The 26,477-nt window shown below is 61.1% G+C and overlaps 1 protein-coding gene across 1 annotated transcript; it reads right to left on the reverse strand.

The window, feature by feature from the left end:
- Positions 1-1,797: 1,797 nt before the first annotated feature.
- FGF3 (fibroblast growth factor 3) lies at positions 1,798-7,957 on the reverse strand. The gene is made up of 3 exons (XM_045775655.1): positions 7,738-7,957; positions 5,449-5,552; positions 1,798-2,154 (listed from the first exon to the last, which is right to left on the reverse strand). Exons 1-3 carry the CDS (start codon positions 7,955-7,957, stop codon positions 1,798-1,800), a joined length of 681 nt encoding a protein of 226 aa, XP_045631611.1.
- Positions 7,958-26,477: the final 18,520 nt, after the last annotated feature.

Here is a 26,477-nt window from a genome sequence, read left to right on the forward strand (position 1 = left end):
TGTCTCCCAGATCCCAGAGGCTGGAAGTCCAAGACCCAGGGCTGCTTCCTGCGGAGGCCGGGAGGGCGGCAAGTCTGTGCCAGCCCTCTGCCCCGGCTATTGCTGGTTTGCCGGCTATCTCTGCCATTCCCTCCGGCTTGCGAAGCCAGCACCCTGTCTCTGCTTCCACGTTCACATGGCATCTCCCTGTGTCCAACTGTGTCTCCAAATTTCTCCCTCTTCCAAGGACACAGTCATACTGGATTGGGGCCCACCCTACTCCAGTGGGACCTCGTCGCTACTTGATTACATTTGCAATGACCCTATTTCCAAATAAGGCCACCTTCTGAGGTCCCGAGTAAGTCCCCCTAACTGAGGTGAGCATCAGGAGATGCAATTCAACCGTCACTCCCTCCTAACCCAGGCCCAGGTGAAGCTGCTTGGGCTGCAGAGGGGTCAGGACTGAGCCGAGCATGGCCTGCCAGCTGCAGAAAACACATTGTCCTCTCCAATCTGTTTTAACCACCAGCACCTGAACGTCTCCTTTATTCTTTAGGGGGCCCCATCAGTAGTGTCGCAGGGTGGGCTGGTGGGTATGACGCTGCCACGTCCCTCCAACTACGTCCCCCGGGCAGCTTCCCCACCTAACCTGCTTCCTCATCGGTGACATGGGGCCCTTGTGGTGCCTGCTCCGTCCTATCCCACATCTGGCCCCTGCGCCACCTGCAAACTCCAAGACAGTGAGCCTCTGCCCATGCCCTGTGGCTCTCACTCAGGTCACCCCACCCACCGCCATTGTCGGGCGAGCAGGTGTAGTGGGGGGGGGGCAGGGAAGGCACCAGGACCAAGACAGAGCTTGGCCACCCACTGGCTGCGGACCCGGGCAAACCATGTCTCCTCCCTAAGCCTCCAAGGTTGCTTTCTTAGGCAAAGACAGGGACGCTTAAGGCTTTGGTGGCGGGCTGCAAGGGTAAAGGAGCTCAGGGAGAGTCGCACCTGGCGCATAACACAGGTGCTCAAAGCTGTCCCCGGAGAAACACACAGCTGCACAGTGGGGGGAACTGTTTTGGAGTTCTCACCAAAGTAAACCAGTTTCTCCCCCCCCCCCCACGTGTGCGTATACACACATACACACAGTCCAGCCAGAACACACACACACACACACACACACGCCCACACACACAGTAGCCTCTTCTTTCCATGCACACAAAACATCTATGGGTTTCAAAAAATAGCAACTCTCTAAACCAGCGGATTAAAATGCATTTTTCATTTAATTGCTCAGAATACAGTCTTACATCGTAACGCAGTGATTTGGCACAGACGCTGCTATCATCACAAGTAAATACGCCTCAACGTCTCCTCGGGCCACGTTATAACCTATTAAATAACAAAGTAGAATAAAATACTTTCATGTTTCGGTTATACAAACGCCCGCTCGTCCCACAGCCGAGCTGCACGGAGGTTCCTCAGGCGGCTGGAAGCCCCGCGCATCGGTCAGTTTTCCCCGTGGGCGAGGGGTGGCTCCTGGCCCACGGAAGCCCGCAAGGGTGTGGATTTAAAGCAGCCCTCCCTCTGAGCCCCGATTCCCTTCTGATCTGACCCCTTTTGAGAGAATCGGGGCAGGGTGGGCTTCCAAACACCGGCCAGGCAGAAGCAGGGGAGGGGCAGGAAAGGGGGGGAGTGGTCCTGGGAAGGGGCTGGGCCAGGACGGCCAGCCGCACCGGTGGACGCCCTGCACCTGCTGGGCTGGCCACGGGCCGGGAGCCCGCCTGGGGCCAGAACGTGGACAGCTTTGGCTGTGCCAGGCCTGGCGATCTACGCACGGCCTCCCCGGCTCCGCTTCCTCTGCCGCCGGGGCCGGGTGCCCTTGCCTGGGGGCCCGGGCAGGCCGCCGCGGAGCCTGGCCTCGCTCTGGAGCAGCCGCACCATCTCGTGGTCCTTGTGGTCCAGCACGCGGGGCAGGAACAAGGAGGACTTCTGGGTGCGGCGCGTCTTGAAGCCCCTGCGGGGCCTGCCCTTGCCGTTCACGGACACATACCACAGTCTCTCGGCGCTGGGCTGCCGCTGGGCCCCCGGGCCGCTGGGCGCTGTGCGGTACAGCCGCGAGGCGTACGTGTTGTAGCCCAGCTCGTGGATCCGCTCCACGAACTCACACTCGGCGTTGTAGCTCTCCTGTGGGGGCAGAAGGCCTCGGTCAGCCGCTGGAGAGGCCACGGAGGCCACAGAGGCTCCCACGGAGGCCCCCATACAGGCTGGGGGCCGGGGTCTTGGGGACTGACTTGTCCCTCACCAGGTGTCCCTCTCCTCCTCCCTCCTGCCCAGTCCAGCAATTACCTGACCCATGACACCCATGCCTACGCTGTGCCTGTCCTCCCTCTAAGCCTGGTGAACCCGGCCTTCGGGATTCTGCTCAAGGGTTCAGCTCCTCTGCTAAGGTTTCCTGAGCACCCGGGAAGAGTGCTCCCCAGCTCTGTCCCCCTCCCTGGGCACTGACTGGCACAGGGACATGTGGCTGTCTCAGCAGAGCAGAGATGGGGCCTGCCCTCAGTCTCTGCTGGTGGTGGGGACGTCGGCGGGACGTCTGGACACAAGAAGAGGGCGGTACCCCAGACTGCTTTTGGAAAATGTGCATGAAACAGAAAAGAAATGAACATTGGGATATGGCTGGGTTTTCATGAGCCTGGCTTCTCCATTAAACTTGAGTTTAGGTCCTGGCTCTGGGCCTTGAACTCTGAGAGGGGCTGTCTTGGCCTCACTGTCCTTGCCCGACACACGGAGCAGAAGCCAGGAGCCCAGCCAGAAGCCTATGCTCAGCAGGCACACAGACACCGCTGTTGTCAGGGCAGCTCAGGGGTGGGGGCGCCCCGCACGAGTGGGGTGTAGAGGAGACCGCTGCCCACAGAGGTGAACGGGGACCGGTGTGGGCCTGGGACAGGCTGGGAGGCGTGGGCTGGGCCTGGGTCTCTGCCTTCTCAGAGACAGGCATCCAGAGGGAGAGAGGCACAGACTCGTAACTCCAGGGGCTTTCACCAACGTCCCTTGGGCCACCTAAGTGGGGCACCCCCAAGTCGGGAGGGGGTGAGTCTGACTTACACCAACCCAGGTGAGGCTTCAGTCTGAGCTGTAGGCAGGTAGGCATGCCAAGCACCCCTGGGGCTTCCCTCCTCACCTGGTGCCGGGGGCAGGGCTTAGGGGCAGGGGGAGCTGGGCAGAAGGAACCCGAGGCCCTCATGGTCTGTCTCCATCTGCAGAGGGGAAAGGGGGCTGCTACTGAGTGCAGGAGGCCCAAAGACCCCCGGGCCCATTCTCAGGGGGTCACAGGCTGGTCGGGGCTGGACCCATGAATGGGACAGCCTGTGACCTGGAAGGGCCGTAGGACACATGATGGTCAAGCACCAAACACCTCTTCCCAGATGACGCATAAGTCCAGAGGGAAGGGTGGGGGGCTCCCGTTTGGCTGGAAGAGGGAGCTGCCTCTCCCGTAACCTCGACCCCTCTGTGCTGTCCCAACCCTCGGGGATGCCCAGAATGCCCTGGGTCACAGTACAGGTGCCGCTGACACAGACCAGGCCTGGGGTGGTGGCAGACCCCAAATCCCAGAGGGCTACGGTGCTGTTCTGGTCTGTGCTCAAACCCTCATAATGTAGGGGTCAGGGGCCATCTGGGGGTGAGTGGGTGGGCTCAGAGCAGACCCCCATGCCAGGCGGCTACGTTAGTGTCTGGTCCCCACACTCAGGGGACCGTCAGGAGCTCAGGGGCCAAGCAGGCTCATCTCCCAGGCCTCTCTGTCCCATGGCTGAGGCCCAGGTACCAGGAAGCCACAGGGTAGGCTTTGTCATTGTGGGACAACTGAAGGGACCCAGTCTTGTGAACCTCAAAGAGTGAAGAGCGCAGGCCCCCCAGAGGGAGCTCCCGGGGGAGACAGAGCTCGCACCCCGTAGGGGCTCCTAGAGAGCTCAGGATGACCAGGAGGAAGGCGTCTGCTCAGGCCAGGGCCACAGACGCCACGCAACCCCGGGCGAGTCTCACGGTGGCAATAGTTCTCAATGCCTCTCTGGGCCCTGTTGTCCCACTCCAGACCCTGTGCTCCACAGGGCTTCCCCTCCAGTCACTTGCACCCCTTGTGCCCCCTGCTGAGACTCTACTTGTCGCTACGAGACCTCAACCTCCAGGACCCTGAGTTTTCTTCTCAGGCTCTGCCCGGACTGGGAGCTGCTCCAGAAGAGCCGGCTTGGGGCAGTGTGGAGGTGGTCAGCATGGCTGCGCCCCCAGCTGGCTCTGAACCCCAGGGGACCAGGCAGGGGGTGTGCAGGGAGGATGGGCAGGTGGCTGGCTGCAGGCAGCGTGGTGAGTATGACGAAGGTGTGGGGAGGAAGCTGGCGGAGAGGTACCTTCCCGATGAGGTGACATTTTAAGAGAGCGTCATGAGGGAGAGGTGGGCATTTCTGATGGGGGCATTCCAGTCCGGGCAAATCTCCAACTTTTGCATTCCCTTTAGCAAAATAGCAAAAGAGTTAAAAAAAAAAAATCCCATGATAAAATAAGCAGCTTAAAGGAGTGTCTTCCAGCAACTCTTCCTGACCACACTTTGCCCAACTTACAAATGGGCAAGGAGAGGCTGGCATGTGTCCCCTGCAAAGAGAATGCATGGAGAGAGGGGTCTGCGGGGAGATGGTCCTGGGGCTGTGTTGTCTAGGTTCCCTGTGGATGGAAAACCTCTCATTGCCCAAGGGGGTATCAGGCGAATTGCACGTAATGACTAGTTGGAGGTAGCAAATTCCCTGGTTACATGCATTTCACTCCATGCATCCCCGCCCCTGCACTTGGGGGAAGGACATTGCCAATGCCACAGTCACAGGACCCTTCTTCTGTTGCGGGGCCCCCAAGCAGTATACAGACTGAGTTCCAAATCTGTGTGCCTGGGACACGGGTCCTTCTGTGTCCTTTCCTCTACGTTGGGTCCTAAGAGCTAACAGCTCTTGCCTTTCCACCCTGTGGAGAACTGGCTGTGCTGTACTTCCCTCTCTCCTCCCTCCAGGAGCACTCTGCTTGGCCCACAGAAAAGCCTTGCCCAATACACAGTCACACTGTGCCCCAAGGCTCACCGGGTCCACTTATATCAGTGGAAACTTGGGGGGCAATCTCTGCCTTACTCTCAGCGACCTTGAGGGTAGGGCAGTACTGGGGAACAGAAAATGTTCGGGGGGGGGCATTTTCTAACCCAATGGCACCAGAGAACATAAGCCCAGTCTCACTCCTCCCTGTGGGCCATGCTTCAAGCCAACCGAACTGGCAGCCACCTCCAAGAGAAGCAGCTGGAACAGCACTGGGTCCCAGCTGGGGTCCTGCAGGTCCCCATGCCGCTGGACAAAGCATTATACTGCCCACGTCCCCTGTCCCCCGATGAGATGTCCAAGAGAGACGGCTGCCCCACACATGCGTGCCCACAGGAGAGTTCGGACTCACCGAAGCATAGAGCCGCCCCCTCTTGTTCATGGCCAGGTACCGCCCGGAGAAGAGCCCCTTGATGGCCACGATGCCCACCTCCACCGCTGTCATCTCCAGGATACCTGGGAAGAGTGGCGAAGGCTGATCACGCCCGCACCTCCCACACCACGCAGTGCCGAGGGCTGAGCATGCGGGCTGGGCGAGGGGAGGGCGACACACTCTCGGGGTGGGCAACTTGGGAAGTTCAGGGGAAGAAGAAATCACTGGATGGGATGGTGGAGCAAGGGGAGCGTAGAGAAGGCTTCTCCAAGGAGAAGAATTCAAACACGGGAGGGAAGTAATACAATGAACTATGTGCTGACGGCCAGGTGCCAAGGCCTTGCACATGTGGAGCTCACTGGAAGCTCTCAAGCACCTTGCGAGCCAGTCTAGTGATCTGACAGACAGGCGAGCTGAGACAGCTGAGGCTAGGTGACTTTCCCAAGACAACACATACCCGTGTGAGCTAGAATTTGAACCTGGGCTGCAGACACGGGCCGGAGCTCTCCAACTTGCACTGCCCCTAGTAAGGGTCAGAGGAGTCTGGGGGAGGGGTGAAGCTGGGGCCCTTGAAGCCGGGGGATACTATAATCCACGCAGTGCTTTGAGGGGGGCCACCCAAATTTACTGGCAATGGACCTGGGCAGGAGATAATAGTCCAGGGCCGGGTCCAAGCGGGATACAGGATCTTAGCAGGAAGAGGGGTTAGAAGCTGGAGCTTGCAGAAGGGAGGTGCCCTGGGCTCTCCCACCCCCCACTGCATGTAAGGAAGTCTCAACCACCCCTAACCTTCCTTCTGGACACTGCAGTGCTTTTTCACCGGAGGTCCTGCAACAAAGGCCTCAGAGGGGCCATTGTCTCCCCAGAAGGGCTCCAAGGGGCGCTGGAGCGTCAGCGATGCCCTGGGGGGGGCCTCTCTGGGCGTGCCCCTGGCCCCCAGCACGGCAGCAATCACAGGGCCCAGATCAACAGCCACACGAGGTGCTAGGTGCACCGGACGCAGGCTTCCGGCCTCCGGCGTCCATGGCACGCAGGCTGGGCAGACTCCGAGGCGCCCATTGGGGCACCAGAGAAGCGCACGTCTGGTTGCGGGACAGGGTCTGCTGCCGACGTGCGCGCCCTCCTCGACCTCCGGGCTGCCGGCCTTGGATACCCGGAGAATTCTGATGCTCTGTGACTCCGAGAGGGAGACTGGATTTGGAGAGCACCGGGGTGATGCTGTGAGAGGAGCACGGGCGCTGCGGCAGCCCCAGCCTGGCACGGGGACGGCCACGCTGCAGCTCGTCCGCAACCCCTGGCTCCAGAGGCGTCCTCCCACGACGCCCTCTCCGGCGCTGCGGCTTTCCTAGAGGAAGCAGCGGTTTCCCGCCGCCGCCTTCAGTCCACCGCACGGTTTCCTACCTTCGGAGCCAGGGCGAGCGCCGCGGAATGCCGCGGAGGAGCCCCGGACCCTGGACACGCTCCCACGCTCCCCACTGCGTTCCTGCCGTGCCCCGAGCTTGGGCCTCCCGCTCCGCGTCAAGCCGAGACGCTTCAGCGCGCTGGGTTCGCGCTCCTCTCAGGGAGGCTCAACACGAGCCAGGGGTCCCGCGGCCAGAGGAGCCAAACCCTGCAGCTCCGAGCACGGTTCGGGCCGTGGGGCGGGGCGGGGCGGGAGCATACCTGTGCCCCCGACTCAGGCAGACGTCCCTCCCTGCGCCTAACTCGTACCGGCGGCCCCCCACCCCGAAGTGGCGCGCCCACCCTGCCTTTCGCTCCGCGGCCCGGGCGGAGGCGCGAGGGCAGCGGCCCGACCCGGGGGGATGGCTCTCTACCCGCGGCGGCTGCAACCCAGGAGCCCTGCTCTGTCCCGAGTGTCTTCCGCGTGGAAGCCGCGGCTCGGGCCGGCCACCTGGGCGGCAGCAATCAAGGAGGGCGGAGGGGCCAGCGCGGCGCCCCGGGTCGGCAGGAGGAGGACAAGTCGTCAAAATAATAAAGAAGATGATAAATGCCTCGTCCAGCGCCTTTTCTCCGAAAAACTCAAAGGGCTGGAACTTGTCAGGGCCACCGAATCCAGCCGAGCGGGGAGCCCCGGGGCCGCCAACCGCGCGTCCCCTCGGACTTGAGACCCCCAGCTCCCCTCGCGCTGTTCTTCCCGACGCAAGGGGACAGCAGGGGACCCCGGCGGGCGCCCTCCGGCCCGTTACCGCGGGCACCCCTGGCGCGCCAACCCCTCCCAGGCGCCTGTCCCCGGGGACCCCGCCGGCCCGCCGCGGGCCCGACACTCACTGTAGGCGCTGTTTTCCAGGCTGCCGTTGACGCGGCCACTCGGGTGCAGCTGCAGGTGGTACTTGGTGGCGCAGTAGAGCTTGCGGCGCCGGGGCGCCCCGCCGAGGTGCTCGTAGACGCCGCCGCGGCCGCCCGCATCGCGCCGCAGTCGCGCCCCGGGACCCGCGGCGGGCCAGCCGGGCTCCAGCAGGCTGAGCAGCAGGAGCCAGATTAGGCCCATCGTGGCATCGCGCCCGCCCCGCGGCGGCGGCGGCTGCAGGCGAGCGCGGCGCCCATGGAAGGGGCGGCAGCCCGACCGAGGCGAGGCGCTCGGAGCCGGCTCCCGCGCCAGGCGGTGCCGACTCGGGCTCCGCGGCAAGTAGGGGGAGGGGAGGGAGGGGAGGGGCGGGTGGGAGCGAGGGTGGGGGGGAGAAAGAAAGGAGGGGAGAGACGGGAGAGAGAGAGAGGCACCTCCTTTAATTTTCACCCAGGATCGGGTGAAATTTCCGTTGCTGCGCAAAGGGCTGAAAGAAAAGACGGTTCGGCAACAAAAGGCCGACGTGGTCCCCAGGCGGAGGCGCGGGAGGGGCGGGGAGCCCGGCGGGGCGCGGGGTTCGGGCCAGGCGCCGCCCGCGCGCCGCGCACACTCGCCCCCCGCGCAGCGCCGTCGAGCCACGGCTCCGCTCCGCCGCGCGCCCCGCGCCCCCGCGCGCCCTCCCGGCTCTGAAAGGTCCCTTCCCGCCCCTCCCCCGTCCCCTCCCCCAGGCCAATTATGCCTCCGAAAATTATAGACCGAGGCCTTGAGGCGGCCGCCCCAGGCCCTGTCACCCCCTCCCGCCCCCCATCAATCCCCCGGCACAATGGGAACGCTGCCGATGACTGATGTCCGCGAAAGCAACTTGCGGGGAAGTCGCGCTGACAAACGCCCATTAAAGGCGGCGCATAATGAAGGGGGCCGCGGAGCACGGCGGAGGGGAGGGCCCGGGGCACGGGCGCGCGTGGGGAACCCCGGGGCAGGGTCTGCGTCCGGGGCTCCCTGCTGGAGCCGGGACGCTGTCCTCGGCGGCCCGAGGCGTGGCGGGCAGGGTCGGGAGGTGGTTTATGGTGTCGCGCCGCGCTGCGCGACCCGGCAGACGCGCAAGGGCGAGGCCGGCGCACGTCGGGCGGGCCTCGGAGGGTCCTGTCCCAGCAGCCGGCCAGAGAGGGGGCTGGGGAAGTGGGAGGGGTTCGGGAGAGCCAGAGACAGACAGAGGCACAGAGATAGACAGCCACGCAGAGCAAGAGAGACCGCTGCCGAGAGAAAGACAGGGAGAAAGAACAGGAGAGAGCGAGCGAGAGAGGGAGGTGCAGACCAAGAAGCAGAGACGGAGACCAGAGAGCCCGGGAATGATCTGAGAAAAGCCTGAGGAGTCTGGTGACCACAGAGAAGGGAAAGGAAGAGGGGAGAAGTGGCAGGAGGGGGTGGATATCCCTGTGGGGGCGGGAGCAGCAGTGTAGACGCCCCTGGGTGTCCCCTGGACTGAGTGGGGGCCCTCTCACCTAGGGACCCCAGTGAAGAAGGGCTGTGGATATAGTGTTGGGAAAAGCCACAAGCCCCATCCCTTCTCTTGCTCCCCTGGCCTCCACCTACAGCAGCCCCCTGGCCAGAAGCCAGTGAGATACAGGCATGCAGGCTCAACTCAAGCAAGGGAGCTCACCCATGGGGGCCAGGCATCTATTGGGGTCCAGGGGTCTAGCCACAGCCTTGGCTCCAAGTCTGGGATGAGCCAGGTGGGCTGGCATCCCTCGTTCTTTCCACAGGCATCAGGATTTGGGACCTTGGTCCTTCCCAGGGGAGGGGCAGGCGTGCAGGGCACCGGGGGCTCCCCTGAGCTGCAGGAACTCACCCCATTGGGACATTTCTTACCGCCCTGGCCTAACACAAAGAGAGCAGCGTGTCCTCAGTGAGGCCACCTCAGCGTGCTCAGTGCCCGAGTGGCCCCGGGAGGGGTAGGGCACAGGGCGTCACCCAGTACCTCTCTCCGTGGGGAGGTGGCTCTAGGCTAGAGTCTGTCTAGCCAGAGCCCACGAGCAATCTAAAGACCAGGCCACTGATGGTTAGAGCCCCAGACTCTTAATGACAGCCCCTGCTTGACAGAGGCTGGAGCACAGGCTCCAGGCAGCGCCAAGGACAGAGCCGAGAGGGGAACTTACTCACGGGGTCTCCACCCCCAGACCTGGCCTAGGGTTACACACTCCTCGGTACCTAGTCCTTGAGTGAATGGACGCCTCAGCCACTTCCTAGCCGCGTGACCGTGGCCACGTCGCGGTGCCCCTAGGACATGCTGGCTTCTCGTGTATTAAACGCCTCTGATGTAGTGTAACTCAGTAGAATTAGCCCCGCAAAGGTCCCTGCCCCCGGCACGGCACAGAGCACACCCAGCAAAGGGACCGTACATAGTTTCTCAGGCAGACTGTGATGGCTTTGAGGGCGAAACGGGGCAGCATCAGCAGCCATGCTGAGACCGCAGGCACCCCTGGCCCGAGCTCCCTTCCAGAGGCTCTGGCTCACAACACGCATTTCTGTCGGTGTGACTTCTCCAAGGCAGCAAAGCTCCCTGGGCCGGGTTTCCTCCTCTTCCCTGGACCCTGGCGTTGGCGTCCCCCCTGCAGCCTCTCCCTCCAGGCTCCAGCTACCCTCACCCAACCTCTCCATCTAGAGCTCCCCGCCCCCAGTGCTTCCTGGCCCAGGAAGCCTCCAGGCACCCCCTCCGGCCTGGGTCTGGCTGGACATTGCCGGGCTACCGGGCTACCGGCCCTCAGACACCGGGGCCCAGCTGAGGGAGGCGGTGCCCGATTTCGTGGTGTCTTCCTGGCAGGGCAGGGATCTCATGCACAAAGTCCATGCTGGGGTGGGCAGGGCTGTGCTGGGACAGCCTCACGACCCACACCGTGGCAACCTCGGCCCCTCCCCCTCCAATACGGAACCAGGTGGGGGGTGTGTAATGTGGTAATAGAGACCCTGTTAATTGCTTCCAAATGGTCACTGCTGCCATTTGACTAATTGGTCTCTTCCAGACCCCAGCATGGTCACCCCCAGGCCTGATCTCAGCCCCCGCCTCACCACCAGCCCCCAGTCCCCAAGACCTCTGCTCTGGGTGCCCTCACCGCCAGATCACCTCCCAGCCCTATCTGGTACCTGGGTCACCCCCTGGGACCCCACCCCAGGTCCAGGACCCACACCTCCAATTCCTTAGCCTAGAAAGGGAGCCGGGGAGGGGATAGAGGACATGTCCTGTGATGTGGTCCCCCCCCCCCCGCCCCTGCCAACTGGAGTGACTATCAGATGTGGTGCTGGCTCCGGGCCCCGAACTCACTCTAATTAGGCCCCCCAAGGGCAGTGGGAGAGGGACCTGGCCTGAGTGTAGCCGCCTAGAGCCGGTGGGCCCCGGAAGCCTGCAGGGAGCTCTGCTCAGCCCGTCTCGGGGCGGTCACACAGCTGGGAGCCCAGGTGGAGAGACTGGGACCTCCAGCTATATAGGCCTCAGCTTGGGTATCTGGTCCTTCATCCCCCAACAGAGGGCAGGGGTATGGGGTCCAGGGCCTAAGCGGGGGTGGGAGGGTCTTTGCGCTCAGTCTCCCCTTTTTGCTTCTGGCCAGGCTGGAAATCAGGGAGCAGTGGGGGGAGTACTTGAAGGCAGAATGTGTGCACCCAGCCAGCGCCCATTCTCCACCTGCTCGACTCTGGGAAGAGCAGCGGGCCGCGCTCCTCACTCCTAAGGGCAGGGCTGGGTTCCATGGCCAGGGGGGGGCCCACCCGTTGGGGGGGCACGGCTCTCCCTCGAGGGTACTCCTGGGTGGCACCTGGCGTTTGGTATTAGCCGAATGTCTCGGGAACCCTGGGCTGGAGGGGTTGTGGGGCTCTTGGGCCAAGTATGAGGGTGCCGGGCCCGGAGACACCCACCCCCCTGTGTCCGCAGGAGCTCAGGTTGGGTCCAGTTTCCGAATAGCGCCACAGGCCAGGAGCACCCCAAGGGCACAGAGCCTCCCCGAGGAGGCAAATGGGAGACCCAGGAGGGTGTTTTGCAGGCTGGAGGCTCAGCGCTGCACCCCCCAGGCTGTGTCGTTTGAAAATTTCATGTATTTTTATTTTGTAACTTTGAAGAGCTGTATTGAGATGTAATTCACGTTCCCTACAATTCACCCACGTAAAGAGTAAAACTCTGTCGCTTTCAGTTTGTTCCCAGAGCTCAACGTCCATCCCCGGAGCCCACTTTAGAAGATTTTCTTCTCCCCAGAAAGAAGCCCTCTGCCTTCGGCTATGGTCCCGTATTCTTCCGTCCCCCCTCGGCCCCGGGCAGCACTCATCTACCGCCCGTCTCCCCGATTTCCCTGTTCGAGACATTTCATCGAAATAGACTCGTGTAATAGGAGGCCTCTTGGGTCTGCCAGCTTGCACTTCGCAGAATGTTTGAGATTCACCCACGTTCACCCACGTTCAGCCGCGGGTGTCAGGTGTCAGGGTTTGGCTCCTTTTTAGGGCCGAGTAATATTCTGTCCTACAGACGTTCCACACTTGTCTATACAGCCTGTTCACCTGTTGACGGACTTCGGGGCCCCTTCCCGGTGGTTTGGCTGTTGTGAAGCTCTAGGCAAAGTCTGCAAGGAGGAAGAGGAATTCTTTTGGGATCGAGGGGGGTGGGCATGCACCTAGGGTCCTTTCCCATGACACCCAGGGCAACCTCTGGCCTGCACCCTTCTGCGCCTGGCATCGGGCAGCTGGTGTGACCCCGAGCAGGCCTCTGGAGACTCTGGCCTGTGTCTATGACCTCTGCGAGCCCCAGCCTCCTGGTTGGCAAGAGGAGGGACAGGAACCCCCACTGTGTGCACCGTTGACCCTTGAACAACTCGGGGTTACAAGTGCCGACTCCCCCTGGCCTTTGAAAATCCAAGTAGAACTTTGGACTCCAAGACTTAACTACTAACAGCCTGCAGTCGACCGGAAGCCTTGCGGGTAACACGGACATCCACTGACACTTGGTGTGGGATACGTACCCTGTACCGTATGCTGCCCATAAAGCGAGCTAGAGAGAAGAAAATGGCATGAAGAAAACCGTAAGGAAGAGAAAATACATGTACAGCACTGAGCTGTATTTATATAGAGAAAACACACACGAGCGGGCCCGTGCAGTTCAGAGCTGTTGTTGGACGGTGTGTGGGTTCGATGAGCCAACGCTCATGGCGGCGCCTCCACAAGCCATCGTGGGCCAGCACCTCGCACACCATCTCGGAGGGGGCCTGGGGGACAGCGCGGGACAACATGCACTGGTGCTGCCTGTGTCAGCTCAGGCTGCAGCTGGGGGGGGCTTGAACCACAGGAGTCACTGCCACCCCCATCCAGAAGCTGATGCAGGCGCGGGCAGAGCGGGGTCCCCCCGAGGCCTCTCTCCTCGTGTGTGGACGGCCGTGCTCTCCCTGGGTCCTTACGGGATCGTCCCTCCGTGCGTGTTGGTGTCCTGAGCCCCTCTGCTGTTGCTTCTTTTTTTTTTTTTTTTAAGATTGTATTTATTTGAGAGAGAGACAGAGATGGCAACAGAGCTCGAGTGGGGAGGAGAGGGAGAAGCAGGCTCCCCGCTGAGCAGGGAGCCCGATGTGGGACTCAATCCCAATGGACCCTGCGATCCTGACCTGAGCTTCATCGACTGAGCCACTCAGGCATCCCCTGATCCACTCGTCTTATAAGGAACCCAGTCACATGGGCTCAGGGCCCGCCCCGGTGACCTCATGGTACCTTAATCACCTATTAAAAGGCCTTGTCTCCAAATACAGTTGATTTGAGGTGCTGGGCATTACGACTCAACATGGAAATTTGGAGACACAATTAAGCCCATAAGAAATGCTAACAATGAGATGTGCCCCAGGCCTGCGATGGGGTAGGGTGGAGTGGGGGCTGGGGCTGTGACCAGCAGAGTCCAATAAGGACTTTCGGAGCAAGTCCACAAAGTCACCCCCCCACCCCACCCCTTGCATCCTTTCTGTCTAGAAACTCCTGCTGTTCCTGCGAGACCCAGGGTGTCACACCACACGTCTGCCACCTCCCTGGCAGAGCTAGTCTCCCTCGTCCCCACGTGCCATCTGACTCCGAGTCTGCTGTGTGAGAGAGGCCATTTCATGGCCTTCACGTGGCCACCTACTTCAGGCTGGCGCAAGGCCTTGCCATAGAAGCACAAGGGCCAGCATCGATGGACTGGTCAGCTCCAGAATTCTCCGGAATTCCCTCTGCCCTGTGCATTGGCAGTCCCTGTCCATTCTAGGCTTCACAAATGCAGGCAGGGTGTCTGTCCTTTGCTTCCCACGTCAGGACGCTGTAGCCTTGGCCTTAGTTCCCTAGGCTGCAAGAAGCCCGAGGAGCTGGGCCCTGGAACGGGTGTCCCCGGGGTGAGCTCCTGGGGCAAAGGGCTGACCTGGCGCCTGGACCATGGGACCTTGAGGGGCCTGTGTCCCCGGGACCAGCCATGCACATCTAAACTGTGGGGGCTCCTAGTTGCTCTCAGCCTCTCCTGAGGAAGTTTGAAGGCCTCCGGTCCTCTCGAGCGGATGCTGGCCAGGGTAGCTCCGCAGACCGCGGCCCCATGGGCACGGACAGTTTCCGGTAACATGCCTTCCCTTCTCCCTCTGAGCCAGGACCAGCCCCACCTGCCCCACAAATCAAAGTTGAGCCCCTAAGATGTGGCTGCCCCAAGCCCCCTTTGATCTTGTGGCTGCTGGCCTGGGCTGGTGCCGGAGGCTCCCGTGTGGCCGGAAGCCACAGTCCAGCCAAGGCAGGCGGGGAGCGAGGTCAGGAAGAAGCTGGCTGGGCACACGCTTTTGTTAACGAGAAACGTTTCTCATTTCCAGACTTTGAGACCGAGCTGGTGCCCCTTCTTCACAGAACCGGAGAGCCTCCCGTCTTCGTGGCCACCAGCTGTCAGGCCCCCTGACAGGTAGCTCGCGAGCCTGCTGTGCTTTTGGGGTGCAGGCCACACCCCTTGCTCCCCCTTGGGTGCCGTCTGGCCCCTGCCCATCTCTCCCGCTCCTTCCCTGACCCTTGGCCTTGGCCAGTCACTGTGAATGTCTCCCAGTCCCCCAGAGCCATGGCGATGCCGCTCCTCGGGGACTCTGCTGGCTTCCCCACCGCTCTGCCCCCACGTCTGACTGGTTTAGATTCTTTTGTACTTGGCGATCCAGTCGAGAGAGACCCTCCTTGGACAGGGCGTCCCTACACCCCTTCGCCTCCTACCACTCCCTCTAGTAGGCCGAGGGTCCCCCCTCCTCTCCAGTTCCTGCCTCATGGAAGGACAGCTGCGGGTCCGTCTCACCCACCCAGCTGTGAGGTCCAAAGGAGGCCGGGCTGGTCTGTTTTTCTCTGTTTGCTCGCTGCCCTGCAGATGATGAATGAATGAACGAGTGAACGAATGAATGAAATCGCAGCATCCCTTCGCCCGATGCTGTTGGTCATTGGAGTGACGCAGTGGAGGAAAGGAGGTTCTCAGGCGGACCCTGCCGATGCTAGCCCACGGGGAGACAGAACAGTATCGCCCCTCCACTGCCTGGCAGGGTGCAGTGGCCCCCCTGGAGCCCCTATTTCCAAGAGGGGCAGAGGGGGATTTCTGGAACATTCGATAAGGAAAAACGGCAGACGAGGAAACCCCCATCCTAAGGACTACTCGCCAGAGCGTATCGCTGATTCGAAGGCACTTTTCCACCCGGAAGGAATCCGCGTCGCAGGGAGGGCCATCAGGACAGCTGCGGTGAGCAGGAGTGGGGCGCAGGCGTGTCCTGCCGTGTCAGGGGATGCACACCAGGGCCGCCAGGTCCTTCTGCAACAGTCTCTCCTTGCTCTAGGGATCCCACAAAGTCCATAAAGAAATATGGCCAAGAACGTCCACTCCAACACCATTCGCAGGAAAGGATATCAAACCAGAAACAACCAAACCCCCACCCCCACGTGGCGGGTAAGGAAGACCACGGCGGGGGGAGGGAAATCCCATCCGCACTGACTTACTGAAGGAGTCGGTGTGCGGGGCTGCCCTGCAGGAGGGGCCGAGGCACCCCAAGGGTCAGGACAAACAGTTGCAGAGGCAGAAGGCCGGAGGCAGGGGAGGGGCAGTGAGCACCACGGGGGGAGACCCAGGCCGCATGGGCACGTCCAGTGTCGGCCCCAGGGCTGGGGTTAGACCCTGACCACTTGGCAGTCTAGGTCCTTCTTCTCTTCCACGGATTGACACAGCCCCGTGAGCAGAAAATCTAAGGCCCTGAGGCGCCCCCCCCCCCCCCCCCGCCCCTGGATTGCTCAGGTGGACGCCTTTGGACAACCCAGAGCCTTGGGCTCTCCGCCTCAGCCTCAGAGGCCAGGAACTAGTGTGGGGGTTGGGCAGAGCTCCTCGGGGCACCAGGCCCTAGACCCACACTCCCACCTTACTCACAAAACACTGATGCTGCAGGATCAAATCACTTCGACTCCAGGATGGACGGACGGGCAGACAGACAGACGGACAGACCGATGGGCTTAAGCAAAGCCCCCACTTGACTTGAGAGGAGAACTTGGTCTGCTGCCGGTTGGAGGCCTGCACAATGCAGCTAATTGGCCTCAGCATTGTTCTCTCTTGGGTTTGAAATCCTTTTAGCAACAGATTATGGGACAATGGGCTGAACTCGTGGCCGTCATTAGGCGGGTGGAAAGCAGGGCCACTCCTGGGCCGGTCTCGTTACTGGGTGATTTCGAGGTGCTGTGCGTCTCTCCTGGGGACAGGCACACAGATGTTAAGAATGGCTCTGAGCTACAGTGACACTTTCATTACGGGTGGCCGGCCGGCCCTCACAAAGGAGACATTCTCTGGGTCTCGGGGCCCTCAATCTGGAAGGTTCTTAGTCGGCTCTTGGGCTCTCTTGCTGTGGATGAAAAGCGGCACCAGAATCCAAGTCAAACGCCCCTGACCTTTGCCCCCCACGTGACACTTGTCCCCAGGGCCGGAACTCCTTTGGGGTGCAGGCAGAGGGCTGGCTGCACCGTGCTCCCAGAGCACCCTGTCTTTGGCCAGGACGGGGAAAGAGCTGTCCAGTCCCCAGCCATCCTTCAGATCGGCCATTGCTCCCCCTGATGCCCCTTCCCTGCCCTGCGGGGCTGCATGGTCCTCTCTCTGGGTTGCCAGGCGGTGGTGTGGGGTGGGGGCTTTGGGCCCAGTTACACCTGGACGAGGAGGGCGTCCTGCCCGCAGGCTTAGGCCTCTTGCCAGCAGCCCCTGCTATGAAGGTGGGGCTCCCACGAGTTTGAGGAGCACGGAACCCCCAAGACAGAGCTCCCAGTAAAGGCGGAGGAGAAAGCACTTTTCCCCACTGGGGCTGGGACGGCTCGTCTGTGACGCGGTGATGTCCTCCACTGCGGTTTGACAGCCACTGACGAGCTCCCAAACGCGGTCTTTCTCACAGCTTCACAGAGCCGAACCTCGTCACGTTGGCCGGGCCCAAAGAGAGACCCAGGGTCCCTGCCACTCTATCGGGCGCCTTGCCGGTGCCACAGGGAAAGCCTGGGGGGTCACCCGCCTTGCCGGGGCAGGCAGGGGGCTTTGCCTCAGGCCGATATCTGGGCGCTTTCTGCAAGACAACACACATACCGGCTTCTGTTGATAGCACTGTTGAGATGCCGCTCTCAGACCTCGCGAGGCACCCAGCTACGGTGCGAAGCTCCGGCGCTCCAGCGAGTGCAGGGCCGCGCAGCCATCATCACCATCAACGGTAGGGCGTTTTAAGATACCCGAAAAACTCGGTAGTAGCCATCAGCAGTCCCCTCCTTTCTCCTAACCCCCCCCCAGCCCCAGCAAGTCTGCACGTACTTGGTGCTTACAGGAATCTGCTGTTCCCAAAATGCCATACAAACGGACCATGCTATAGGTGGTCTTTTGCGACAGGCCCAACTGAGTTTTGAAACGATGAAAAGGCAGCCTCCCCTCCCTGGTGCCCCCCCATCTTAGCGCCCGCTAGCCACCCGCACGTGGCAGGCGGCAGGGTGGCAGGGCCCCAGCCCCCACCTGGTATGGAGACAATGGGCATTTGGGCCACTTCTAAGCTAGCCTCTGCAAATGGGCGGTCAGAGACCCTCAGGGAGGTGCTCGGGGGCTGCCCAGGTCAGACCAGCCTGGCCTAACTTCTAAGGAATAGCGGCAATAGTCAGCATCGTGAGCACAGGAAGAGACCCCCGCGTGCCGTGAGCTGGAAGTGGTGTTGGAGGTCACGGAGCTTCTGGAATCCTCACTAGCAAAGGCCTGCAGTCACCAGCTGGGAGCCGGCCGGGCCCGGCGTTTGATCCCACACCTGTGTCCTTCCATGAGCTGGGCTCCCTCCTCTGCTCCGCCTGAGCCATGAGCCAGGGTTGCTCCCCAGACACAGGGGGCCCCTTCCCCTGTCCCCCCGACCATGATCCCCAGCCCCTGTGCTCCCAAATCTGGGAGGTGGGTAGCGATGGAACCCTCCCCCAGTTCCGCATCTGAAAAATGGGCACAGCCGCAGCAATGCCCTTGTGAGGCTGTTGTGACGATTGCATGGCAGTGGGGGAGACGGGCAAGCATCCCCTCCGCCTCCCCTCCCTCCCTCCCGCTCCTTCCTGTCTCCTTCCGGTCCTGCCTGCCCCCCTGCAACACTGGTCCACCCTCCCTGCAGCCACATCCCCTCTGAGAACGGGACTACGAACGCCTCCTTGTGACACACACACACACACACACACACACACACACACACACACACGGTTCGAGTTGCCTGGGTCAGTCCTGTGCCTTCCAATCCCAGGCTGTGGGCTTTCAGAGCCATGGCTCCCTCCCAGCCCTTAGAGAGGAGAAGCCAGAAGCTCACCACAGCCGTTGGCTGGCCAGCTGCGGGAGGCACAGGAGCTGGGAGGGGGGAGGTTGTGCTGTGGGCTGCTGTGCAGACCAGGAGGAAGAGGAGGAGGGACCCCCAGAAGGCCCCGTGCAAGGGCCGGCCTCTCCCTTTCTTCACCTCCGTCTCTTCTTGACATCTGCTTCTGGCTGTTAGATGCCAGAGTGGCGTCTCCTCCCACAGGCCAGCTCTGTCCTGGGGTGTAGTGCCATTGCTGGTCCCAGGAAGGGAAGAGGGCCAGAGAGCCACGGAAGCCTGGGGTCGTACTGCGGCCTGAGGACCCAGTTCCTGGGACCCGCTGCCCCCGATGGCCAGAAGGTACAAGACCACCTGGGAAGATGCTGGCTTTCTCATCATCTCTCACCTCTCACAAAAGCGTGCTCAACACATCTGACCTTCATTCCTTCTCCAGAGAGAGTTTGTTGAGAGCCGGTCAGCACCTGTCTCTGCCTCTTCCACTGGGGTGGCTGATGGGTGTAAGCTCTCAAGGTGGCCTCGGGGGTGTTTGTTCAAACTACGGGTGACTGTCTGTGACCGACTGAAACCAGACAGACCTCAAGGCCACCAACAGCCACACAGAGAGCACGTGCCCACCTGGAGACCCCACTCAGGGCCAGGCCCCCAAGCTGCTGTCAGGCAGCCTCCCCCAGAAGCACAGGGTAGGAACACTGAGATGTCACTGTCTTCGCCCTAAGGATCCCTGGCTTCGCTGCTTCCAAATGTCTGTAACAAGTTCCCCAGCCCAATCAGACATCCGCCAGCTATGGAAATTGCTCTCTTAGACCATCTGTGAGACCAAACTACAGTCCGATCACTTTTTAATTAACATTCGCCGGGAGACGTTTTGAGTTCCTGCTCCGCACCAGACCATGAGCCGGGACCCAAGGATGAACAGGCTTTCCTGGGGGCAGGTGGGGGCCCGCAAACGTCCGGGACCGGGGAGCAGGGGGTGACACAGCCGGACTGTCCAGGGTCGTGCAGGCGGGCGCCCACCGTGCCTGGGCAGGGCCAGGAAGCAGAGCCCCCCACTGAGCCACTAGCTTTGGACCCTCACGTGACCACTCAGGAACACCAAGGTCCCTCCGACCCCCAAGTCCCTCAGATTTCATTTTCCTTCGCAGTGTTCCGTGTTTGGGGCAGCACTTTCCTGTTCGCACCCGTGCTCCCCTATGCTGTCCCGGGGTCCCTGTAGCAGACGGGGTGGCCCCTGCTTGCTCCATGTAACGGATAGGGAAACCAAGGCACAGAAAGCGACCACATTGATGAGAAGCACTCAGCAGGTAAGTGGGTGAGCCGGGCTTTGAATCCAGGACCCAACCCCACAGGCCGCACCCCCTTCCCATCGCCATCGACAAGAAAGAGAAACCAAACCTACCATGTTGTTCTTCTGGAATTGGTCTGCAGCAGAATGGGGGTGGGCACACCCGGTATGACCCAAGGTGACGCCTTCTGCCAGACCCTGATGGGGTGCCAGCTACCCGCAATGTGCCCTTCCCAGCATCTAATAAATGTGAACTCACTTACACGCTCGTGACCACTTTCACAGACAGCGATTAGGAGTAGCCCATTTCAGAGATGAGAAAACGGAGGCACAGAGAGGTTGAGCCCTTGCCTGCAGGTGCTCAGTGGCGGGGCGGCGGGTTCAGAGCCAGGATTCAGAGTCAGGGAGCTGGTCCGGGGTTGATGCCTGAGCCCCCAGGCTCTGCTGCCTCTCTCCGGGCCGTCGGTCGGGCCGTTGGTCGGGCTGTCGGTCGTGCAGGATAATCGTGAAGACAAAATGTTGCACGGGGAAGCTCGTGGTAATACAGAAATTGAAAGGGCAGCATTCAACACTGTACGTATATTTTGTTTGCAAATAGGAGAAAAAATAGATATACATTTTTATAGAAAAAGGTTGATATCCATATATTACCTGGGGCAGGTCGTGGGAGGGGGGCAGACACAGAACGCAGACAGGAGAGTGATTAGCGGGGAGGAATGGGGGTGGGAGTGACCTTTTTTCCCCCATTTCCTCTCACATCACCCATCCTATTGTCTTTACAACAAAAATAACTCATTTCCCCATGAATGGGTTTCTTTAAAGTGTCACTTCCAAATTCCTTTGGGATTCTCAGGCTCACTCAGGTGCCTGCAGTGGGAGCAGGGGGGGCATGGCCCCGGGCTCAGGACAGGACTAGGTAACCGGACCCCACGTGTGCTGCTCCAGGGCCTGAGGCCGAAAGCCCAGCGGCTCCTGCAGCTCCAGCCCTGCCTGCGCGGGGTGCAAGGACAGGACGATTCGGGAACTTATAGGTGCGGGTGCATGGCTCGGGGTCACGCGTTGGACGTGCACTCGGTTTTAGAAAACTCGGTTGGAGCTGAGCCGGGAGAGCTTCCGCACCGTGCATGTCACAGGTACACGGCAGCCCCGGGTTCCCTGGAGATGGTGTGTGGCTGCGGGCCGGCCTCGCGCCGTGGAGACCTCCCAGGACTGGCCGGTGGACGGCTTGTAATGAGAAGGGGAGGGGCCCACCATGCAGGACCTAGCAACATGCCAGCCTGCTCCAGGCCTCCAGCGCTGAGGGACCCACAGCCCCGGAGCTGGTGGGGTGCTGTGGGGAGTGTTTCCACCAGCACAGCCGACCTTCTTCTCCCCCCGGCCAGGTTGCCCTGCACGCCCCCTGTCCACAGCCTCCCTCCTTGTGCCAGCGACGTGCCAGGCCCTGGGCCTACAGGTGAGGGGAAGTGGAAAGTGGTACAAGCCCCTCTGTGGCAGCTCCGAGGCTCCCTGGCAGCCGTGGGCCTGGTGCCGCTCAGACTGCCCTGCAAGCCAGAGGCTGCCTGGGCCGGGCTGGGCCTCCTGCTGCCCCTCCCGCCTCCCCTCTCAACGGTGCTCTCCCTCATCACCCCTGCCCACTCGCTACCACATTCACAGTCTAAGCCAGAGGCCGAGAGAGGGCAAGAGACTCAGGAGGGTCACACAGCCAACAAGGGCTGCAATCAAGGGGCTCAGCCCCCACACCCCAGACTGGCTCTTTATTAACAATGCCAGAGGCAATGACCTTAGCCGTGTGATGACCATCGTCCCCACACTGTTCAGAGGGGGAAACAGGCCCGGAAAGTTGAGTGACTTGTCCAGGATCTCCCCACCTAAAAGTGGGATGCAGGCCCTGCTCCCTGGGGCTGCTGTCCTCCCTTGTGGGGGGACCTCCCACCCCCAGCCAAGGGGAAGGTGCGGGGCAGGAAGGGGATCAGCAGAGCCTAGTGCTCTCCCTCTTCAGAGCATTCTGGACTCCAACCATCCCCGCCCCCCATTTGTCTGGTTTTAAAGGAATACTGTGGTCTTTAAAAATCATTCATCTTCAAAGCCTGGAAGAGAAAAGCCTCCAGAGGGGCTGACCGGCATTGTGAGTGGCCCGGAGAACTTTGCTAAGTGCCTGAAATGATGACTGATTGGAGCCGGTCGACCACTTTCCAGGAGCTGGGGGCGGTCTCGGTCTTGGAAGGGCAGGTGGGTGGCCAAACTGTGTCCCCACCCCACAGCCCAGCCGAGCCATGTCCTGGCCCCAAGGCAGCCATTCTGGCTGTGGTTTGGGAAACCAGGAGCCCCCAGGAGAGGCCCACTGGGCCCGGGCACGGGCAAAGGGGTTGGAGCTGTCTTGGAGTCCCCGATAGGAAAGAGGTTGTGATAATACCAGCTGACTTTTCCCTTAGTTTTCAGGGGTTGCCATAACCAAGGACCACAACCTGGGGGCTTAAAGCAAAGGAAATTCATTCTCTCCCCAGTCTGGAGGCCGGAAGTCTGCAGTCAAGGTGTGGGCAGGGCTGCACTCCCTCTGGGGGCACTGATGGAGGGTCCTTCCTGCTTCCTCCCACTTCTGGGGCTTCAGGCCTCCCTGGGCTGCAGCCGCACCCCTCCCGTCTCTGTTTCTCTGGTCACATGATGTTCTGTCCCGTGGCTGTGTCTCTTCTTATAAGGACACCAGCCCTTGGACCAAGGCCTACCTTCTTGTACGGTGACCTCCCCTTAACTTGATTGCCTGCAAAGACCTTTCCAAATAAGGTCCCATCATAGGTTCTGGGGTTGGGACTTGGAGATCTCTTTCAGGGGGATACAATTCTGCCCCTGCATCATGTGACGTCCACGAGGTCGGTCCCTTCACGGACATCACCATAACAAAGCTGTTGTGTGCGACAGCCCTGCGAGGGAGACACACTGCCGTTCTCATGGTGCTGGGTTTACAGATGGAGAAACTGAGGCACGGAGCCCTGTGGTCATTTGGTAGCCTTGGAACCTTGGCTGATTGCAGAAGAAGGGACCATGAGCCCCCTTCCTGGAGGGGACAAGGTGGCAAGTCAGTAGCCTGCCCTCTGGCAGCCCGTGGCTGTCTGGTCCCGAGCCCCGGGGACTGCCCGTCACCCCACACGCATCTCTAGATGCTAAAGCCCTGGGCCTTAGCAGAGGGAGTGGTGAATTCCTGAAGCAGAACGTGACGGACTAGGAGCCAGAAAAACACAAGCTGGTTCCAGCTCAGGCACGACCTGCTGAGCGGCCTCGGACAAGACACCTCCCCTCCCTGGGCCTCAGTTTACCCAACTGGGCAAAGAGGAGGAGTCTCGGTCTGCACGTGCACATAGCTGTGAGCACTCGGAATGTGGCCAGTGTGACTGAGGGACGGAAGCTTCACTTCACCTCATTTTAGTTCATTAAAACTTAGATTCAAAAACAACTGACCGAAAAAACCCAAAAAACAGAAAAGCAAACAAACAATCAGAAAAAAAACCAAAACCACTGACCAAGGGCTCGTGGGTGGCTCATTCGGTTGAATATCTGACTTTGGCTCGGGTCACGATGTCGGGGTCCTGGGCTCGAGCCCCGCGTCAGGCTCCGTGCTCCGCGGGAAGTCTGCTTCTCCCTCTGCCCCTCCCCCCGCTCATGCTCACGCGCTCTCTCTCAGCTAAGTAAATAAAGTCTTATAAAACCTGACTGATTTCATTCTTGGAGAACAGCTATGTATATCTGAAGCCACCGAGGTGCGTGAATCTACTTTTCAACGGGAGGCTTTATGAGAACGAAACGCAGCGTACCCGGAGAAACATCACACGTGGCTTGAGACGCTCTGAAAGCCGTGCGCACATGACAGGTTCTGGAGACTTAGTGGCAGAAAAAAACAGAAAGCGGCTCATCAATGTTTTTTATATCAAAACGTAGTGAAGTGAAGCTATCTGGGAGACGCTCCGAGTTACATAGAACATGTTATTAAATTCGTTCCACCTGCTTCTCTTTCCTTGTTTGAATGTTGCTGCTGCTGAACAGGAGCACGAGCTCATTCCCCCAGACGGAACGGGTCCGGATCCGTGGTTCTGCACGGGCCGTCACTGACTCCTACAATGTCCGAGACGCAAAACCACTGGGATGGGGCTGAGGGCTTGCCGTTGGGCGGGCGCCCGTCGCCTTGCTGTGTAAGGAACAGCCCGGCCCGCAGTGGTGCACATCGATCCGGTCCCTCGCTCTCGGCGTCTGCAGGTCAGCAACACGGGCAGGACACAGCGGACATGGCTTGTCGCTTCCTCACGCTGTCTGGGGCCTCCGGGGGGAGACTGGGAGGCCGAGGGCACCTGGACGGCTGACATGGACTCGCCAGGGGCCCCTCACAGGTCTGGGGGTGCGGAGGGCAGTGGGGGGTGTCGCTGGGCTCGGCTGGGTCTGTCGGAGGAGCGTTCCCAGGGCGAGCGCTGCAAGAGAAGGAGGCAGGGGTGCAACCCGTTTCCCGTTTTTTCACTCTATTGAGTAATAACTGACCAAGGTAATGGTGTATGTTTAAAGTGTACGATGTGATGACTTGATAGACACAGACATGTGCGCGGAGCCCCAAGGTCAACGCAAGGCACACACATCCCCTTAACCCTTGCGCCGGGTGGTAAGACCCATGTGCAGTAAAACGGTCGCTGTAGTCCAGCGAGCTGCACGGCCAATCGCACACCGCATGCCAGCCCCGCGCCTCCTCCGGGTGAGCCCACAGAGACCCTGCCTCCCAGCGGGAAGCTTGTCAAAGACCGTGCAGCTGTGTCTACACCTCCAGGACTCCCCATTCTCTGAGGACCAGCTGCAGGGGCCAGGCACACACGGACCTCCCCACCAGGGCCACAGGAGCCAACAAGACCAGCTTCCCAGGCCGCTAGGGACATGCGAGGGTCTCCCACGCCACCACCCCTGCCTTGGCTCTCAGAGCACCCCAAGGCTCCCTGTGCCCTGCCTTCCAGGGGCGGGCTCCCTTGTTCAGCCTCGCGGTTGGGAGTGGTGGGCCACCCTTCCTGCTCAGAGGTGGATCCATGAGGATAGACCGCGTGTGCCCGGCGTGGCCACACAGCATGGTCTTCCCCAGTCGGGCACCGACTCAGACCCCTGGCCCCCGGAGGCAGGCAAGCCACTCATTCCCAACGCTCATCAGCTCATTGGTGAGACAGAGAGAGTGATGGTCCTCGTCTCCGGGAAGGAGTAAGGGATAATGTGAGTGAACTGCTCAGCACATTGCCTGGGACACAGCAAGTGGACCGACGCAGTCCCCCCGGAAAGATCTAAGCTCTGCAGTTTCCCAGCCCCTCCCCCGTGATCGTCCATCTGTCTTAAATCCATAACCTTTTCTGTAACAAGGTGTCTTCCCCAAGGACACTCAGCCTCGTGGACATTCACCCAGGACTCCTGCAAGCCCCGTGCCCACCCCGACAGTGGCACCAAGCGCTGCCTGGTCCTGAGAGCTTTGGGCACCTGGAGTGATCTCGTCGGGTCCTCCAGCAGCCCAGAGGAGCTGGGGGTGTCAGCACCTCCATTTTACAGAAGAGGAAACAGAGCCTCGGAGATGAGAAGTGACTTGCCCAAGGTCACTCGGCCGCAGAGGGGAAGCGCTGCGATCTGAAGCCAGACATGTGACCACGAAGCCAGCACTCGCTAGCCAGGGCTCTCCTGCGTCCGCCCAACCACCAGTCAGCCCAGAAACCCCCAGACACACATCAGAACCATCGTCATGGAAACAGCGCGTGTGGGCCGCGTGCCTGGAAGGGACCGGGCACAGCACCAGACCCTTCTCCTTCAGTATTTCATGTGGTCCTTCCACCACCACGCCCCCTGAGCGGAGCAGGAGCCTGAAGCCGAGCCAGGCTGTGCAGGCCAGGCTTCCCAGCCAGGGCTAGAACTCGGACCGCCGCCTCCGGTCCCTGGGCCTCAGCGCTAGGCAGTCCTGCACCAACATCCAGCAAGCGGGTGAACACAGAGTAATCATCCTACGACTAGTTCATTCGTGCTTCGGACGCATTGTTGCGGGACCAGCCATTCACAGCTCCCTGTTGGGGTGAGCTCCGCGGGTCCACCCTACTAGAAACTGAGGCGCAGAGACGCTCACTCGTTGGCTTCAGGTCCAACCTACGTGTGTGTCTGCGTGAGCCCCGTGCTGCTTGTAGGCCGGCAACGCAGACCGGGAAGAGCCGTCTTCTCTGCCTGACGCGCAGTCTGTGTCCACCTGGCTGGCCCGCCTCCAGGCTCCCTGCTCCTGGTCGGGCTCCCCGAGCTCCCCTGGACTGGGCTAGAGGCCTCCTCGGGGCCTCTCTGCCTGAAACCTTCTGACCGGAGTAGCTCGCCGCTGCACCCCCATGGGAAGCTCCAGGTGAGGAGCTACGGGGGGGGGGTGCCCTGGCAGCCGACCCCCCAAACCCTGAGACAGCAGCCCTGCTCAATGTCATCCTTAAGAGACTGGGGTGACAGGCCAGCCCTCCCACCGAAAGGGAATAGTCCTCCTGGGAGAGGGGCCTCCTTTCAGCGGCGAGCCTGAGAAGGCCTCGCCATTAAGAGCCCTCATGAGGAGTGTTACCTTCCCACTGCCCCTGGCCTCCCCTTTGTT

The sequence above is a fragment of the Ursus americanus genome, chromosome 24 (assembly GCF_024610735.1).
Source record: "Ursus americanus isolate L20-20 chromosome 24, mUrsAme1.1.p, whole genome shotgun sequence".
Classification (NCBI taxonomy): Eukaryota; Metazoa; Chordata; class Mammalia; order Carnivora; family Ursidae; genus Ursus; species Ursus americanus.